Here is a 16,443-nt window from a genome sequence, read left to right as displayed (position 1 = left end):
GCTTTAATTCTATTAAAGCTTCTATTGTGCTGGGTCGATTTATTAAAACTGGCAAGCGTCTTTCAGTCCTACCCTCAAGCCATTGTGGTACATGGGTGTGGCTGCTTTTGTCAGTTCACCCAGCCTCTGCCTTTTTATGATAGAACTTGTTTACATATTAAATGCTTTCTCGAGGACCTTGCTTTAATGTGAACAGAACAATATAAGCAGACTTCAATCTTTGTTTTTTGGAAAATAAACTGGAACACAAGCAACCCAGGATCCGTGGTGTTAGACTGATTGCAAGCAGCCACCCATCACCTTTTGTGTGCTTCATATACCGTCCTAAGTGGCATGGGTAAGCATGGGCCCTGTGCCCAGCTGGTGAGCCCATAAATAGGGCAAAAATGGTTCTGTTTTTTTTTTTTTTGCTGAGTTTTATATAGCACGAACTAGACCCGAACCGAATCGGGTATCAGAGCGCTTTAGCACCAGTTACGTTACATGAGGACACACATTCATTTTAGGCACGGGGAGATTAAGTGATTTGCCCAGAATCACAGGTTTGAAGTGCTCCGGTCCAGGGAGGACCTGGCGCGGCAGTTCGGGCTGGACTATTCCCAGGAGGAGCAGGGTCAAGACTGATTTGCATATATTGAAATCCAAACTGAGGTGGCATAGTGAGCAAAAGAATGATCGATTGGAGTGCTTCCCGAGCTATTGTCAGTGGTTAGACTTATTGCAAGCACCCTTCCATCACTTTCTGTGTGTTTAAAATACTCTTGGATAAACAGTCCTGATGAATTAGCAGAAAAGCAGGCTCCCCCTTTCATTGTTGAAATGTCAGCTGAAGCTCTGCTCAATAACCTTTCTTCGTCATTGTCTGTTTGCCGGAGCAGTAGCATTCTGACATCACAATTCAACTGGCGAGTTTTTACAGTTGAGTAGTCACGTCGTTTTCTTATTACAAGTAAGTAGTGGTGTCGCACCTAAACTGCTTTATTGAACTTAGATCGGTCTTGTACAGTTATTAAAGGTATCGGTGTGTTTTACAGGTATTCTATTGTCCCATATCATATAGGTTTTTACAGTCTTCTAGCAGATCACTTTTGAAGCAAATCCCATCTGCAGAAAGCCTGACCCCAGTTTTCCTAAATCTGCTTGGAAGATGAAAAATAAAATACTAAAGTCCATAAATGTATTTTAGTTGCAAAGAGCGCACAAGATTTTCAGCACAATCTTGGAGACAGTCATTAGAAATCAAATGAAAACCGAGCAATCTATGACTGTGGCCAGCATGTAATATCAGCAAGTCGTGGCTGACAACGAAACAAAAAGTAGGATCCAACAGGTGATATGGGGTGAGGGTGTTTCTACTGGAATCATTTGCAAAAAGAGATAGACTTAAAAATTACACTGGTTTAGGGAAGTTAGAATCACCCTACATATGATGGGCCTTCCAGAGCTCTGGTCAAATCCGGGGGGGTCCACATTTCCATCCAAATCTGAGTTTAAAGCGCTTTTTTGGGCATGGAAAAAATCTATTTTGGTAACCCAATCCCTGGACACTAATCTAACAGGAATATTTTTATCGCACAAGGTCACCCCTGCACTAGAGCAGTATTGGGATTTGATACCCAAAGTGTTAGATCGTAAGCTTTATCATCAGTTTCGTACTGGCACCTTGCCAGTCAATTCCTTTACTGCTAAATGGGATTCGAAGTCAGGAAGTAAATGTCCTTGGTGTTTGGACCAGGAGGAAAGCATTGGTCATCTCTTCTTTGGTTGCCCTGTTTATCGTGATCCTAGAAATAAGTGGCTAAAACCCATTTGTGCATCCCTGAATTGCAGTGGTTCTCGTGATGCACTCAGGAAAATGCAAGTAATAAGATCTGAAATAGTGGTGATTTGTGTTGCAAGATTCCTGGGATGGTCTTGGCTGATTCGAATTAAGAAACTGAACGCACCCTTGCACTGATCGTTCCATTTTGATGTATACTGTCATGCTTGTGCTTTTTTAGTACAAGGGATCGCTAGTGAATTTTATACTGTATATGATTGTGTATTGTCTTTTATGAATTTTTATCATTCGAAATAAAGACTAATCGAATCGAGATAGACTTAAATTTCAAGAATGCTTTCAATGGCTGTGTTTTTTTCAGGATCCCAAGCACCATACAAAGGTACAGAACATAACACTCACCCTCATGATAACAACAGTGAAACTTTGCCGCTAGTTCGGGGTATCCAATGAGGTCCTGGAAGACTAGTTAGTTCAATGTTTTCCCGACCTCCACCTAAAATAAAATTTCATACAATCAATCCACATTGAAATAATTTGGATAGTCACTGGTTATCCTGCAAACCTGGCATTGGTTCAGCCCTAATGGGCTTTGTTTTCAGCACCACTGTCCTATGTGTTTGGATTCCAGTATTCATTGGCTCTGTCAGTTGTAGAAAAAGTTCTGACGTAATCCAAACTGTGTGCCTTGACCATCACACCAAGGTCAGAGAGAACACAGAGTGTCAGTGTGTAGTATTTTAGTCCATACATACATGAAGAGATGTAGCCGAGGCAGATGTAGTAGAGTTGTGAAGTAGGTTTTTTTAACCATTAGTAGATTTACAGGAAGTATTATGCTGGAACAAGCAGCCCCACCAGGAGCAGCCTCTTAGCTACTCAGCCCATACTCCAACTGCCAATCCTCATACCAGTCACACAAGCATTCCATACATGTCAATCACACTCACATTCTAACCTGGAACACTCACACTGGCTGAGTAGCTAGATGCAGAGAAGTGCAGTAACATAAACACTAAACTCAGAATACTACACATCCTCCCCCTCTCAAATTGGAAAACAAAAGTGAAACAGAGAGCGAAGAAGAAAACTATTCAAAATCAAAATATACAGTAGTAATATTTGAAAACTATCCACAATCAAAGTATACAGTAGTAATAATTATCCGTGAACCCAGGGATGAGAAGGACTTCACACCACGAGAGGGTAAACAGACAAAAGCCAGTAAAGAAGAAAGAAGGAGACAGTAAATACTAACACTGACATCATCCGCCTCCTTCAATACTGAAGAAAAAGAAAATTGAAATATGAGACAAACTCATAAACAACAAGTGAGCAAGACCTAACGTGAAGAAAATGTCCTCACGAAGGTAGACAGTGGTAAACAAAAAAACACTCCTCAGGAGAGGAACAAAGAAAACATGGGACTAACCCATAAGTGAAGGTGTAACGAGGGACAAACCCAAGAAAACACACGCAGCATGGGAAGGTGCAGCACAATGTGGCAAAACAATTCCACCCCTCATATGAGGAACACAATGTGGCAAAACAATTCCAATCCTCATGTGAGGAACTCAATGTGGCAAAACAATTCCACTCCTCGTGTGAGGAACACAATGTGGCAAAACAATTCCACTCCTCATGTGAGGAACACTAAAAATATGGGGCTACCCATGAATGAAGGTGTAACAGAGGAAATACCTAAGAACACAAGCAGCACAAGATAGTGCAGCACAATGTGGCAAAATTTTCCACTCCTCAAAATAGGAACTGAGAAAATATGGGGTTACCCATGACCAAAAAGAAAGAGGTGTAACAAGGGACAAGACCCACGCATACACGCGGCACGGACAGGTGCAGCAAGATGTGTCAAACCAACACATAGGTAAGAAGTGAAGCACAATCAGCTTACACAAGACAAAGTGAGCCAAATAATGACCACACGCAAACGAAAATGTGATGCACATGGCGTCTTATACACTGGACACAAAAGAGAAATTCGCACAGTGTGACATGCACGCAAAAACGTACAACAAGGTGTCCAACACATGTAGAGAAGGTAAAAGTCCTAAACAAAGACAAGAACCCAATAACCCAGACATGAGAGTTAACTAATGGTAAAACCATGAAGGGAAATGGGACTACAACCCAAACCCATCCCAAAAACAGGGATACAAAGATGCAAATGAGGGTGAGAGAACCCTTAACTAAGACTTAGCGCAGACATGAGTAATAGAACTCATGAACCAAAATAAACACATAAATGAGGGTAAAAGAACCCTAATCACCACATAAGAAATGTGACTCAGTCGTAAAATCATGTCTGTTAAATTGCACACACATTTCTGGAATATTTCTTCAACAATAAACATGCTCGTAGGTTAATGTGAAAGTCAAAATATAGTCATAGGTGTGCCTGTCACCGGGATGATGGACAGGCTTGACATGAGGTAAATGAAAATACCACTTAGTAGCAGAATAACATAGGTTGTGTAGGAACCGAAACAAAAAGAAATGTTCCAGGTAGAACGGAGCAGTTTGCTTGAGAAATGTAGCTTCAAGCACACAAACCAAGACCATAAAATTGAAAAGCAGTACCTTGCTGGAGGAAGAGTACTTTGCAGGCGAAACAGTAGGCAGAATCCTTGAAAGGTCAAAACCTCGGAAAAACACAAACGAGGCATATTTGTGCAAAATCTTGTGTAAAATACCCGTTTCTCAAAATTGAAAATATTTAGCCCAAACCAAATGCTTGCTTGTAAGTGCGGTGACATGGACTTCGATGGAAGAAGCTTTGAAGTAGCGAAGGCTCGATAGAACGTTCAGATGCTGAAAAGAAAACTTTATTCAGAACAGTTTGTAGGCAGAACACCACGGAGCACAGGAGACAAACACCAGCTCATAGAAATCCGAAGATGGCGGCACGTTCAGATGACGCAAGCCGGGTGGCTCACGGCGCGCTCCTGCACCAAAACGTCCTAAGGCAGCATAAAGGACGAAGACACCAGAAGACGTCACAGCAGGCTGAAGAAAAGCACAGCGCGGCACTGCGCTGAAAGTAAGTTGCACGAGCCACTTTGAAATTTGAAAGGAAACTTAACTGTCACACTGACATGCCATACGATGTGATGTGAATAATAAAAGAAAAATTTGACTGTTTGCTCTCGGCGTCGCTCTTCCTTTGCTCTGGGCGTCGCTCTTCCCCAAATTTAAGTAGAGATACAGGTAACTGAATCAACAAACAGTTTAACTGTGAGAACGCTAGTGGGTAAATGAAGTTGGTAAAGACACGTAAAAAAATTTTTTTGAAAAGGCACAAGGAATTCTCTCATAAGTGCAGCGCTAGCACAAAGCAGAGCACAAGATGACAGTCAACAACACTACAGTGTGTGTCCATGTCAAACAACTCTTCACCGGCCAGTAAATACAGTCAGTCATAAAATACCTTAGTTCCTGAGGCAAATTCTTTGCTGACACTGCTTGCTAAATAGGCAGAAGATGTGGTTTGTTGTTCTCCAGGCACTATGTCTGGTTTTGTTTCTTCTGCGTCACGTAGGCAGATCTGTAGCTGATTTTTACGTAGAAACTTTGTTATTAAAGTTGGTTCTTTTGACAGCTTCTATTATGAAACAGAGATGATATATCTCTCTACTGATCCTGGGCTGTCTGAAGTTTCTTGACACTGGTGGGGCTACTTCGCGTGAATGATGAGATTTTTCTTCTTTAGAAACTTGTTGCTTGTTCCACAAAAGTTGCAGGAAATTCCTAGCTCTTGTTAATAGCCAGATTTGCGCAGGAAAGTCTCCAGATCGTCGCCAAAAATAATGTAGTATTTTAGTCCATACATACATGAAGAGATGTAGCCGAGGCAGATGTAGTAGAGTTGTGAAGTAGGTTTATTTAACCATTAGTAGATTTACAGGAAGTATTATGCTGGAACAAGCAGCCCCACCAGGCGCAGCCTCTTAGCTACTCAGCCCATACTCCAGCTGCCAATCCTCATACCAGTCACACAAGCATTCCATACATGTCAATCACACTCACATTCTAACCTGGAACACTCACACTGGCTGAGTAGCTAGATGCAGAGAAGTGCAGTAACATAAACACTAAACTCAGAATACTACACAGTGCTGGTGCTAGAACTCAGCCTCATCTCAGTTGCAGATATTCCACCCACCCCACTGCCATGTGCCTACACCAACACAATTCCTTTTATATGTATGCATTGAGTTTGTATTTATATTATAAATGTGCTCCATTGTACCCACTTTCATACCAACTCACTTGGAATATCACTATTTCAATACAGATTCCTTGTTTTTAACAATGCTTCGACGCCTCTTCAGGAATAGTAAGCGCTATATAAATGCAATTACAATTACAAAATAATAGGTCTCTGTTGTATAACTGCGCTTCAGTCAGAGAAGGTGGGCAAACACAGAATTATTGTTAATGTTCATAGCATTGCAGCTACGTTTTTTTTTTTAAACTAACTTTTATTAAAACATGTCACCTGATTTTAACAATTCCGTTGTGCTTCTTTGTCTGTTGTTTGTATGTTTAAGCACTTTATAAAGAGAATTGTGAGGCCTACAGGCTGAGTGGAAAGCCATCAGGAAATTACACCGTAGACCCAGATGGCAGCGGACCCCTGAAACCGTTCTATGTGTACTGCGACATGAGAGGTAAGGAGCCAATAGCTACTTTTACAGCACTAGATTGCAGTGCCTTGAAACTGTTCCACTATACCAGTTTGCAGATCCGAACCAGGAGATCTACCTAGACTATGTCGCCCCTGCAGTTCTGGGCACCTCTGCTGAGACTAACTCCTCAGTATAACATTTTGGGGTACACTTGGATTGCACTTTTACATACACCTATATGCCTTTGTGAATTGGCCCCAAAACATCTAAAATGGTGATAAAATGGGCATAAAAAAGCAATATTGATGTATTATTAGTACACATTGAAGGGACTGCGCCCTCTTTTTAAACTAATAGAGAGTTGGACATTTCATGGCGGATTCACAATGGCAAGTAAATGTGCAGTGTTCTTGTAGTTCTAATTCCTGTACTCAAACATGCTTTTGTGAAGCTGACCCTATATCTTTGTGGCCCAAGTATAATTTTAGGGACCTGCTTATCACCTTTACCATACCACCCACCAATTATTTTGTATTAAGCCCTCTTGATTCAAGCCATACAGCAAGTCTTGCATTTTGTCGCACCAAATAGACATTTGCAGGTAATACGCACCTAAAACACATGCAGCAACTTTACAAGACCGAAATCAGAAAGAACAGCGCCAAACTATCTTTATAAACATAGACTAGGTTTAATTCTTTTAAAGAGTTTTGTTAGAAGCTACCTGGGGTGGTACCTGATGGTATGGATGGGCCAGGATGGGTCTGCCTCAGTCATTTGTAATCCTGACTTTGGGCATGCTAGAGTAGAGGGGCTGCAATGAACATCTTTGGTTGCATGTTCGAGAGGTTTCATTTGGTCTGGCCAGACTTGTCACAACCTTAAAAAGCTAAAGATGGTGAATCAGAATAAATACCCCACTTGGTCTCTGATTCTCATTTTAGGGGGGGCATTATCAACAGTTCTATGCCACTAAATATGTGGTTAGAGAGGACTCAATCCAGGAATATTTTGAGCGGGTAAATCTTCCAAGCTTGTCTGATTTCCTTGCGGAACAGGTTCAACTCGATAAATCAGATGCAGAAACTTTAACAGCTCTGAAGTTAATAACTGGGGCAAAAGCCTATGGAAATGATGGACTGTCTATAGAATTCTATAAGGCATTTTCCAAGGAGTTGATCCCCTTCTTGACGAAGCTGTCTAATAATATCAAGATGGTGGGTTCCATCCCCTCAAGTTTTAAAGAGTCTATAATTGTAAGCTTTGTGAAGAAGGGTAAAAATTCCGAAGATGTTCATACTTACAGACCGATTAGTCTTCTAAATGCGACTATAAAAGTATAAGGAAAATCTGTCCCCAACGCTTAACTCTCCTAGCGCAGGAACTGATTCACAGAGATCAGTCCGGGGTTGTTGCCGGAAGGTCGATGTCCTCCAACACCGGGTTCTTAATTCAGGCTTTTGACTTTTTTTAACAATGATGGTACTCCAACTCTCATTACGATGGTGGAGGCTGAAAAAGCATTTGACGTGGTTAATTGGGATGCACTTTTTTTCGGTTTGCGAAAATTGGGTGTCCCTGTCCAGGTTATAGATATGGTAGGAACATCTATCAGGGTGCCCAGGCCCAGGTGGTGATACACGCAAATCAAGTAGGGACAGTAAATATCAATCGTGGGACCAAACAAGGGTGTCTGATGTCCCCACTATTGTTTACCTTCTTTATCGAGCCCCTGGCCACAAAAATCCCCTACAATTGGGAAATCAGAGCACCAATACCGGGAATGGCGAAATTAAAGCTGTTCGCAGATGGCATAATTTTGTATTCAAGTCCTGAGAGCCTGAACTTGGACCTGGTATTAACAGAATTTAGTCAATTCGAACTGATTGGGTGCTACAAAATAAACCAAAATAAAACTGAGATTTTAACTTTAAATACTGACTATGATTTTCTTCCCTTAAATCTTAAATCTCAGGTTTTAAAATCAGAACCAATACTCTATCTGGGGGTATTTGTTTCCAATCACTATGAGCAGCTATTTAATTTAAACAACCAAGCAATGTGGAATGAAATCAAAGTATTGCCGGACAACTGGGCACTTTTACCCTTAACCTTAACAGGCCGTGTAGCCCTCATAAAAATGTCCATACTTCCCCTTCTCGTGTTTCTTTTTATAAACGTACCTTTGAAAATCAATACTAAAAAGTTTAAAGAGCTAGAATCTATGTTTAGGGAATTTGTCTGGAGCAAAAAGGCTTCCGGGGACTAGCTAGCAATACTACAGCGAAAAATTAATCAGGGTGGGTTAGCATTGCTGAAAATTCAAACTTACTACGATACAGCTCGTTGCTGGAACCAAATGGATTATTAAATCATTTTTTTTAGACAAAATGGTACAGGAATCTAGCTTGCAAATCCCGATATTTTTTTAAAATATCTAAACTGCCGAAGAGGTAGATACAAGACTCTGCAGGACTACGCTTCTAGATTACAATCCTTTTTTAAGCAAGCCGGCTCTTCAGAATTGCACTATTTAAAGTTCAGGGGAATGTAGAATGTAAAAGTTTGGGTCTTCAAATCCAATCTAGCCACCTCAAAAACTAGAAGGACTGTGGCTTAGAGGAGCTAGGACACTTTTTAAGAACAATAAAATAATTACCTAACAAGAGGTTAAAAATAGATGCGTGAACGTAACAAGCTTGGCTTTTTTGCATATCTACAGATTATACATTTTATAAATAGATATAATCTTTCATCAATTGGCACCCTGACCAAGCAGGTGACAGCTCTATTTTAAGTTAAACAAGCATTTGCAATGTAATAGGTCTCGCATTAGGAATGTTTGAGCAATTGGTATTGTAAATGACACATTTTTTATTTATGTTTAGTTTTTGAAAATAGCGAAATTATTAGCTTTGTCATTTACAATGCCAATAGTTATAACTTTCGCAAATGTGACACCTATAGCATTTGTAATGCAATATGTGTTGTATTTACGTGCCTAACATGTATTGATATTACAAATAACAATGGCTTTTAATTTTTTTAATAATTAATACTTAAATAAAAGGTATTGTAATTTATAATGGCAATAGCTTAAACTTTTGTAAATAACTTTTGTGAAGATTATATTCAGTGTATTTTATTGTGATGAAAATCCAAGAACAGAAGTGAAATATTAACATTTTTTTGTTACATTTGTAATAAAGCTTGAAACATTGAGAGAACATATTTGAACCAGTTGTTGTTGAATGGTTGCACAGATTGATGCTGTGGTGGCACTGAGTGATGTTGTGGTGGTGAACAAGTGATGCTGTGGCGTTCAGTGATGCTGTGGTAGCGCATAGTGATGTTGTGGTGCCCCTGAGTGATGTTGTGGTGGTGCTGAGTGATGCTGTATGCTATGCTAGGTTTTGTTTTGCTATCCTATGTTTTGTTTTGCTATGCTATGTTTTGCTATCCTATGCTTTGATTTGTTATGCTATGCTGTGTTTTGTTATGCTATGCTATGTTTTGTTATGCTATGCTTTGTTATGCTAAGCTATGTTTTGCTATGCTATGCTATGTTTTATTATGCTATGCTATGTTTTGTTGTGTTTTATTATGCTATGCTTTGTTTTGCTATTCAATGTTTTATTATGCTATGCTATGCTTTGTCATGAGGGGTGTGAGGGTGAGAGTGTGTGAGAGTGTGTGAGGGGGTGTGAAGGTGAGGGTGTGAGAGGGGGTGTGAGGGTGTGAAGCTGTGTGAGGGTGTGTGAGGGTGAGTGAGGGTGTGTGAGGGTGAGGGGGTGAAAGTGAGGGGGTGTGAGGGTGAGGGGGAGTGAGGGTGAGGGGGTGGGAGGGTGATGGGTGTGAGGGGGTGAATGTGAGGGTGTGTGAGGGTGAGGGTATGTGTGAGGGTGAGGGGGTGTGTGAGGGTGTGAGGGTGTGTGAACGTGAGGGTGTTTGAGGGTGAGGGGGTGTGAGGGTGGGGGTGAGAGGGTGTGTGAGGGTGAGAAGGTGGGTGAGGGTGAGTGAGTGTGTGTGTGAGGGTGAGGGGGTGTGAAGGTGAAGGGGTGGGAGGGTGAGGGGGTTTGAGGGTGAGGGTGTGAGGGGGTGTGAAGGTGAGGGGGGTGTGAGGGTGAGGGGGTGTGAGGGTGAGGGGGTGTGGGGGTGAGGGGGTGTGGGAGTGAGGGGATGTGGGGGTGTGAGAGGGTGAGGGGGTGTGAGGGTGAGCGAGTGTGAGGGTGAGGTGCGTGCTTGTGCTGGTTTTCTTCTGGGATTAAGCCTCTCTGCATTCAGATGCTGCCTGTAAGCCTGCTTTCAGCTTTGCCTAATGGGAGGGGCCTTGCCGTGACTGAAGGTGACAATGGTCGTTCTTGAACCCTCAGGAACCCTGTGGGTTCCGACGTCAACATAATTCAGCACTCGGACCTTTCACCTCACAGACCCCACGCCAGAACTGTGGTAAATCTACAGCTACAACTCCACCGCCCAGACAGCGGTTGTAGAACGCTCTTTCCTACTAGTCCTTTTACCAAGCCCTTCTTTTACTCCCCTCCCTACTATACATCATACCCCCTCCCCCTGCCCCATTGCCTGGTGTGACTAAAACCCATAAAATGTCAGGTTAATCCTGCCATTTGGCGCCACAGCCCTCGGCAGTAACTCAACGATGAACTGTAGCGGTTGAGTCACCGCACAAACATTAATGAGGTGCAGCACTAAGCTGACCGCCCATTAGTTCATTTTATTGATTTTCAGAGGCAGCCAACCCGGTAATGGCGCAGTTGTTCTTTCCAGCCCCCCGTGAGTTCTCGGCCACAAGATATAAATCATCGCCCACTAAGCAATAAGCACCCTGTTAGCGCTACCATTGAAATAAAATATTTTCCCCTCTTAGACAATGTTTGTGGTCCTTTTGAGTAAATGGTTTGTCGGTTTGTTGCGCGACTATGTTTTTTGATGTGAGAAAATCCTGAAAACTCACAGGCCAGCTTGGCACATTATAATACATCCATGGAGATAGCAAGGTCGCTTGAAGGCTGGCTTGGGTTGAAGAGCTGCACAGGTCGAAACAACATTTAAATATCAACAAGAAGGTGTGCGTATGTAAGAGCGAGGCCTGGAACGCAGGCGAGAGAGGCGGGCTCTTCTTTGATAGGCAGGAAAGTTCCTTGGAGCCTGCGAGGGTCCGGGAGATGCCCCGCCTCTTTGCTAGGCTCGCGGTGACGTAGCTCGTCCGGAGCGCAGCACCTTGGAGGCAGAGGTGTGTGGGTAGTGGAGAGCCCAGAAGAAAGCAGGGCTTCCGGGAGTGCTGGGGTTCCCGGGAGAGAGCAGGCAAGGCATAATGGTGCAAGCGAGGAAGGTCCTCCAACTCCCAGAACATCCCGTGGACAGGGTCGAGACGTTCCAGGAAAAGGGAAGGAGCATTCCAAGTAAGGAGGAGAGGAGAGAAATCCGAGTGATGGAGCCTGCGAGAAAAGAGCCCGGTGAGTGGGGGAGGGTGGGAGGTGTGTGCGTGTGTGTGGGTGTAGCTGTGGCTGTGTGTGTGTGTGCACGCCTGCGTGTGTGTGTATGCGTGTGTGTGTGCGTGTGTGTGTGTGCGTGTGTGTGCACGTGAGTGTGGCTGTGTGTTTGCGCGCGCGATTGAGAGAGGAGAGAGGCCGACTTGCTGGGAATGTGGGACAGGAGATGTGCACGGCGCACGGCGCAGGGCTGGACGTGCGCGTCCACGAGGTGAAATCGCCGAGGGCTTGCGCTTACCCATCCCCTGTCCAACATTCCCAGCAAGTGAACAACATACGGTCTTTCGCGAGACCTAAAAAGGGCTTCTGCTATCTCAACAGAATGTAACAATCTTTTGTGATTTATTTCGCTGTTCGCCACTTATAGCCGCATATACTGGCTCCCCCTGTTATAACATACGTGTAGCCAGATGTTAAAATATTGGCTTGTATACATCATGCATGACAGGCTGGGTGTACCAAGTTAAAATATGTATTATTAGACATCAATTGTAAAAGGGCTAAGAATACCTTGCAAAATGGGGGTCATTATATGCCAGCCATGGCGGGGTCGAGAGTATGCTATTTAATTAACAGTGCTGACAATGCAGCCATCGCAGGGCCGTTGAGTACCTGGTTAAAATACCAATCACAGCTCTAGTGCTGCCTGGCGTCTGTACATCACCAGCCGGGGGCTCCGTCTCCCGTTCTCTGGGATTTGTGAATGAACACAAGCCACGCATTTAGGACGGCGGAAGGCGCTATAGTACTGGGCGGCAAGACACCTTAAATCAAATATCAGGTAGGCTACACAGGCGTGGGGATTGTTCACGAGCATCATTTTACAGTTGATATTATAATAGCAATAAAATAATACAGTTGTTATTATCATTGTGTTCTGGCAACAAGAGACGATGAAAACATAATAAAAATAGCCTTCACTATAACCCTTTCTTTACCTCGCACACGCAGCAAGATTTGCATATAACGAAAGGGGGAGCCTGCTCTCTTTGGCTCTGAACCATCGATGACCTGAAAGTTACTACGTATGCCACAGGCTCCCAACCCACTAAGCTGACTTATGCACGTGAAGGGTGGTTGGGTGGGTGGATGTGTGTGTGTGTGTGCACGCGTGCATGTGTGTGTCTGTGAGCGTGCAGGGGGGCTGGCTGTGTATGTGTGTGTGTGTGTGCACGCGCACGCCGTTACTGCATGCCAGCCAAGCGAAAGCAGGGGCTGTGTGCGCGTCGTCTGCGCAAGCGTGTCTGAGAAGCGCGTCCACAGACCCAAATCGGCACGTGCCCCGGTCTGTACCACTTGGGAGGCAACACAGCAACAATAAGTCTCGCTGGCGACAGCGCTTCGCGATGCAACGCCAGGCGAGACCTAATAAAGAGGGTGGGCAACTGGTACTCTCAGCTGAGTAAACTAAATGAATCTTCCTTGGTTGAGAATTCTTAGAAAGAGTAACACGGGAAACTAATTGTACTTTGTCAAGCTAGGAGTGGCAGTCAATATCCCAGTTAGGGAGTAGGGCCTTAAGGGCTGCCAATTTTAAAAGGATGGCCTTCTTGTCTCAGTGGATGGCATATTATACTCCTAAAATTATTAGCAAAAAATATCCGGAAGCTTGGCTACACATATTCTTCACGTGTCCAAAATTAGAGCCATTCTGGGTCAAGATTCTTTTGGCAATTAGCCCGGCAATTCAGAAGAAGCTAGATCTGGAGGTTGAGGTAGCCCTCTTCGGCATTACTAGAGTAAGGGTAGATCTGACAAAAGCAGAGGGGACTTTTACAGCGGTTTGCTCCCTCGTTGCTCATCCTTATTCCTCCAAGTTTGGAGGTCGGTAGACGTACCGTTTTACTCAAAGTGGTTAAAGAAAATGAAACAAACTATGATGTTTGAAGAAGTATACGGTAGGAGGGTAGGCGCTACAAGAAAATTCTCTGCTGTTTGGAAATATTTAGTGAACCTTGAAACCATTGGGGAAATAGAAATTTAATAGATATTTAATAGATATCTTTTGATAGTTTCATGCACTTTAGCACCTTAGAACTTTAGCATCTTGCACTTCAGTATGCTATATTTGCATATCTATAAAAAGTAGGGATCTCGACCAAAGCTCTATTTGAAAATTTGAGGATGTTGTTAGAGTACAGTCGTAAATATTCCTTTTGTATTTAATCTGTGCTGGTTTTATGCCGGTAAAAGACCGTTTTGTTGTCAGTCATTCTGGGTACTTTAGCACTTTCGTATGAAAGATTTGCACACTTGTAAATAGTTGTGATATTGACTCAAGCATTTCTCCAATATTAAGGCTGTAGTCAAATTACTGCTGCAACATATTTTTTTAATATTTTCTTGTATCTAATACATGTTGGCGTTTATGGACAACGTACAAGTTTTTTGATCAAGTTTATTGTGGGTCTTTAGGGGTACTTTAGCACTTTAGTATGAAAAGATTTGCACACTCATAAATAGTGATGATGACTAAAGCACTGCTCAAAAATAAAGGTTGTAGACAGATTACTGTTGCAACATGCTTTTTTCTATCTTCTTGTATTTAATCCATGTTGGTTTTTATGTATAAAGTACAGGTTTTTTATCGCAAAGTGTTTAACTGTTTTTGTTATGCTTAATTTGCTCTGCTCAATAACAAAAAATATATTTTTTTTTAAATCTCATTTTAGGGGAATCACCATGTGGTAAAACCCCCTTTGGAAATACTGATTCTATTGGATTAGGTTTCTCCCCTGAACAGCATTATCTTATACTTTCGAGTTCCAGTGACTGGAATGAGTTATTCCACTTTCCGAGGTGCAGGAATCAGAAAATGTACTTTTTTCCTCTGCATACATTTCTCCATTATTTGCATGGAGAAACATGTGCATGTAAAAACCATCAGGCCTGAGTGAAATTTGTGCAAAACTTGTAATCTCAGTGCGGACCCAAACATCTGATTGCACCCAAGTCAGGACTACTGACTCAATTGTAATCATTACGTAAAACAAAAAGATAATGAACACATGTAGATGGCTGCTCCTGTTACTCCTGAATAAGTTATGGAAGCAGTGTATGGGGCTATACTGGAACAATTATCTTAATAAGACCACAATTCACTTTTTACTACACAGTGGGTCATGTCACGGCATTATCAAAAGCAAAATCCTGCTCTGGGTTCACATGATCACTAATGTTACGATTTATACCAACCAGTCTGGGCTATGTATACTTGTGAGTAAATCTTCTTGCAGGGGTAGGTTATGTGCACTGATTGGAGACACCTGCTCAAAGAGATGATCACACAACACAGACCCCCATGACTACGCCTTGCATTTTTTGAGAATTCCATGAAAGTTGGGCATTTGCTCTAAGCCTAGGCAGCTGTCTAAATGCATATGTCTTCTGCGTTGATGTCAATGGTTTTGGGAAATTGACCCACAGTTCCTCCCTCATTATCCCTGGTACTATTTAAAATACATGTTAAAGTCTTTAAGTGCAGTCCCAGGTCCTTTTGACCCCAAACATCACCATGTCTAAATACTGTAACAACAGAATCCCTTCCATTCCACACTTATCCCCTTGGCTTAACAAATTACCCAAAGTGTGACAAGGGGATCCCAATTTGGTCATTTTCAAGAAGCCTCATGGCTTGACTAACGTTTGCAAGGAATCATTTTAAATCTCACCAAAGCTTAAGTACATAGATGTAAGAAGTCACTGAGGTGTTGACTAATTAAGAGAAAAATATTATTATTTATTTGTACTTGCTACCATCAGTTGCCTTATACAGGTTTACTGCTGCAGATGATGCGCTGGCAACACGTTACAACCCTCTGGTCTCCACATGAAACACCAAGAAAATTCACACATAACTCGTTGAGTTTGACACATTTTCTTATATGAATATTGGCATTCACACTAATGAAGGCACCCCTGAATTCTTCATTCCCTTCATATTTTGTTGCCTTTTCTCCCCCAAACATGTTTACTTCCACCATGGAACATTGAGGTGGGAATGCTGCTTTTGGACCTTGGTTATGTTGGACTTGGCTCTCACAGAGCGTACGGTGTTTCGTCTTGAATAATATCCATCTTGCCACTTGTTGCAGTTGTATTGTTACATCACACTAATGTACGGGAGAGTGCTGCCACTTATTGCCACCGTGTGTGCTGCCATCCTGTTTCCCATTCTCGCTCCATCCTTCTTGGTGGACATTGTCTCGCTGGTGGATAGCCTGATGACTGCTGATGTTGTCCCGCCTTGCTGCTTTCCTCAATTGTCCTGCCTTCAGGCTGTGCCCTTCCCATCCATCTGAGTGCTCCTACTTCCTCTGGACCTGACTCCTCCTTTTTCCTTGGTCACATAGATGTAGGGAGTTCAAACCCTGGATGGACCTACTCCCTCAGTGCTCAGCAACGAAGCGCAGTTTCAAGCCACTTTCCGGAGGCGGACACCAATCTCTTTTTAATACTACAATACTGAAATAAGTATTCCACTGCAACTGGTGACTTTACTGTGGGA

General features: G+C 42.7%; 1 protein-coding gene across 1 annotated transcript in view; it reads left to right on the top strand.

Annotated features, from left to right (window-relative positions):
• Positions 1-16,443, top strand: part of CNTNAP1 (contactin associated protein 1) — a 199,190-nt gene that overhangs the window by 82,564 nt on the left and 100,183 nt on the right. Inside the window, exon 12 of the mRNA XM_078640668.1 lies at positions 6,349-6,468. Coding sequence (XP_078496794.1) covers positions 6,349-6,468 — 120 coding nt within the window. The remainder of the gene's footprint in view (positions 1-6,348; positions 6,469-16,443) is intronic.

Source organism: Lissotriton helveticus, chromosome 5_1 (genome assembly GCF_964261635.1).
Source record: "Lissotriton helveticus chromosome 5_1, aLisHel1.1, whole genome shotgun sequence".
NCBI lineage: Eukaryota > Metazoa > Chordata > Amphibia > Caudata > Salamandridae > Lissotriton > Lissotriton helveticus.
This window is presented reverse-complemented; position numbering and strand designations above follow the sequence as displayed.